The sequence below is a fragment of the Engraulis encrasicolus genome, chromosome 19 (assembly GCF_034702125.1).
Source record: "Engraulis encrasicolus isolate BLACKSEA-1 chromosome 19, IST_EnEncr_1.0, whole genome shotgun sequence".
NCBI lineage: Eukaryota > Metazoa > Chordata > Actinopteri > Clupeiformes > Engraulidae > Engraulis > Engraulis encrasicolus.
In genome coordinates, this window is record NC_085875.1 from 29,525,278 (window position 1) to 29,527,777 (window position 2,500).

Genomic DNA, 2,500 nt, shown 5'->3' on the forward strand with positions numbered 1-2,500 from the left:
ATATTGAAATTGGCAGAAGTTATCCTTTAAGGAAGTGCTAATCTGTGCACAGTTATAAAGCATATGCCTCTGTGGCAGCAGCTCTTGAGTAATTATAGTTGTCATGATCTGCAGTTGCTATCCGTGTATTTTTTGACGTGACCATCTGCGAAGTCGCAACCAAAGGCTTTGACAGCAGCATCTGTGCAATCCAGCACACAGAGGTTCATATTGACATAGCCGAGCGTAGCACATAGTAGCATTCAAGTATCAAGGTTTGCTGTTAACTTACAGATCAGACATTTAATCATTTAAATCATTTGCACAGCACTTTCTGAATGCTATCGTTCTGTACTGATTGTTTTTCACCAAGTTTCCCATTTCAAAGTAGATCTGGCTGATATTGTCATTGGATAAAGAGAAAAGTGTGCAGTGCCATGAGAGATGTCTGAGATGTCTGGTGAAGGACGCAATCTCGAAATATAGAACGTTACTAGGGGCTTTCTTCTGTTGCAAACTGTCTTTATCTGAATGAATGAGTGCTTTGGTTCCACATTATTTGAAGTGAATGTGTGTGTGTTTTTGCTCTGTATTACATTGTCAGTGGGCCCTTTAGCTGTGAGGTGTGTGTTGTCTGCAGTGCGTGATGATGATGCTGACGATGATGCTGATGATGATGTGGGTTGTTGTGTGTGTGCCTCCTACAGTAGCCCTTTAGCTGTGAGGTTTGTGTTGACTGCATGATGACAATGACGATAATGATGCTGATGCTGATGCTGATGATGTGGGTTGTTGTGTGTGTGTGTGTGTCTCCTGTAGGGTGGTGGCCTTGAGTCAGCCTGAGAGCCGCTTCCTAATCAAAACAGTAAGTCCAGCTCATTTAGGCCCGCAGCAGCCTTTCTGCACTAGACTCGAGTAACAACCACTGAATAACAACTATCTCAAGGGCGCACGCCAAGAGGCGGAATACATTTATGTGATATGATTTCATTAAAGAACTGATGTGTGTGAAAATCTATCCCATTTGTCAGGGAGGTTGTGTATTGCAACATACTGAATAGCATAGTATTTCCTAGCCGGCTTCTTTTCTCAGCTTACATCTCCTTTTAAGGTTGAGTGTACCAAGAAAGGGCTGTAGTGCCTATTATCAACAATTTTTACCATGACCAGAAACACTTGACCCAGTGAAAACCAAGTTAATCTGCTGTCAATTCGACAAATTCAGCTGTCTTAAACCCTTAGTTTTAGAAAGTGAACATGCTTTTTTTAATTTGTAAACTCACTTGCCATTAAAACTTGCAATATGCTAATTGAGACACGGAAAATGCATCATTCAGCATTTCATTGCATTAACATTAAGCATTCTTCGTGCTTACCAGCTGTGGGTGTCAATGAATCATATTCATATTCAATCTTGATGTGCTACTGTGATCAAGGCTTTCACACACCTCATACTTTGAATGGAAAATGACTGTTTGTTTGTAAAACAAATTGTTGTTTGTAAAACAAAAAATGCAAACAAATAACGCAATGCGGCTTTGAATGGATTAATACATGGATAAGACAATCTCAGTTATGTGTCTGGGTCCATTATAGGCCTTTGACCAACCTTACACCTCCATTCTAGACTACTTTACCCCAGTTCTGATAGAGGCAGCGGCAGTGCCACAACGGCCAGCCATCAATTTCAGACAAATAAAAACATAACTCTAGAGGACTTATAGTAGCTCTGAGTAGATAAGAGAGTCGGTTGACTTGTTATCAGGTGTTATTGAGAGTGTTCTGAGGTATGTGCTGATGCCCCCTTGCAGGCGTCCATGTCCGTGTATGACATCCCGGATCTGCAGTGGCCAGGAACTCAGCTGGGCTCCGTTATCTTCTCCGAGTCCTTTCTGGAGTCCAGCATTCACATCCAGGACAAAGGTGTGTGTCTGTACATTGCCATAGTGAAAATTCATACAAATTAATGTGTGTGTGTGTGTGTGCGCGCGTGCGTGCGTGCGTGCGTGCGTGCGTGCCTGTGTGTGTGGGTGGGGGCTTTACATGCACAAAATGGTAGCTCGTTGTGCCTCAATGCCGAAGAATGGCGTCTGACTGAAATCATTTTTCTTTGACTCTGTGTGTCCTGCAGATGGCGCCATATCCTCAGACAGCTGCTTCACCATCCTCACCTCCTCCGTGCCACGATATGTGTCCTGGCTGGTAGGCTTCCATTTTACATCGCTTCTCTTCTCCTCTCACCCACTCTCTCTCTCTCTCTCTCTCTGTCTCTCTCTCTCTCTCTCTCTCTCACCATTTCTCACGTTTGTGCCTGTATGTATGTATGTGTTCACACTCATAATTATCAGCGAATATTGTGACATATTCTCTCTCTCTCTCTCTCTCTCTCTCTCTCTCTCTCTCTCTCTCTGACATCTATTTCTCATGTGTATGTGTGTGTGTTTGTGTGTGTTCACACTCATAATTGTCAGTGATTATTATCACATATTCTCTCTCTCTCTCTCTCTCTCTCTCTCTCTCT

General features: G+C 42.9%; 1 protein-coding gene across 1 annotated transcript in view; it reads left to right on the top strand.

The window, feature by feature from the left end:
- Positions 1-2,500, top strand: part of dnaaf9 (dynein axonemal assembly factor 9) — a 94,887-nt gene that overhangs the window by 53,091 nt on the left and 39,296 nt on the right. The window contains exons 16-18 of the mRNA XM_063184065.1: positions 799-844; positions 1,791-1,902; positions 2,111-2,181. Of these exons, the coding sequence (XP_063040135.1) occupies positions 799-844; positions 1,791-1,902; positions 2,111-2,181 (229 nt within the window). The remainder of the gene's footprint in view (positions 1-798; positions 845-1,790; positions 1,903-2,110; positions 2,182-2,500) is intronic.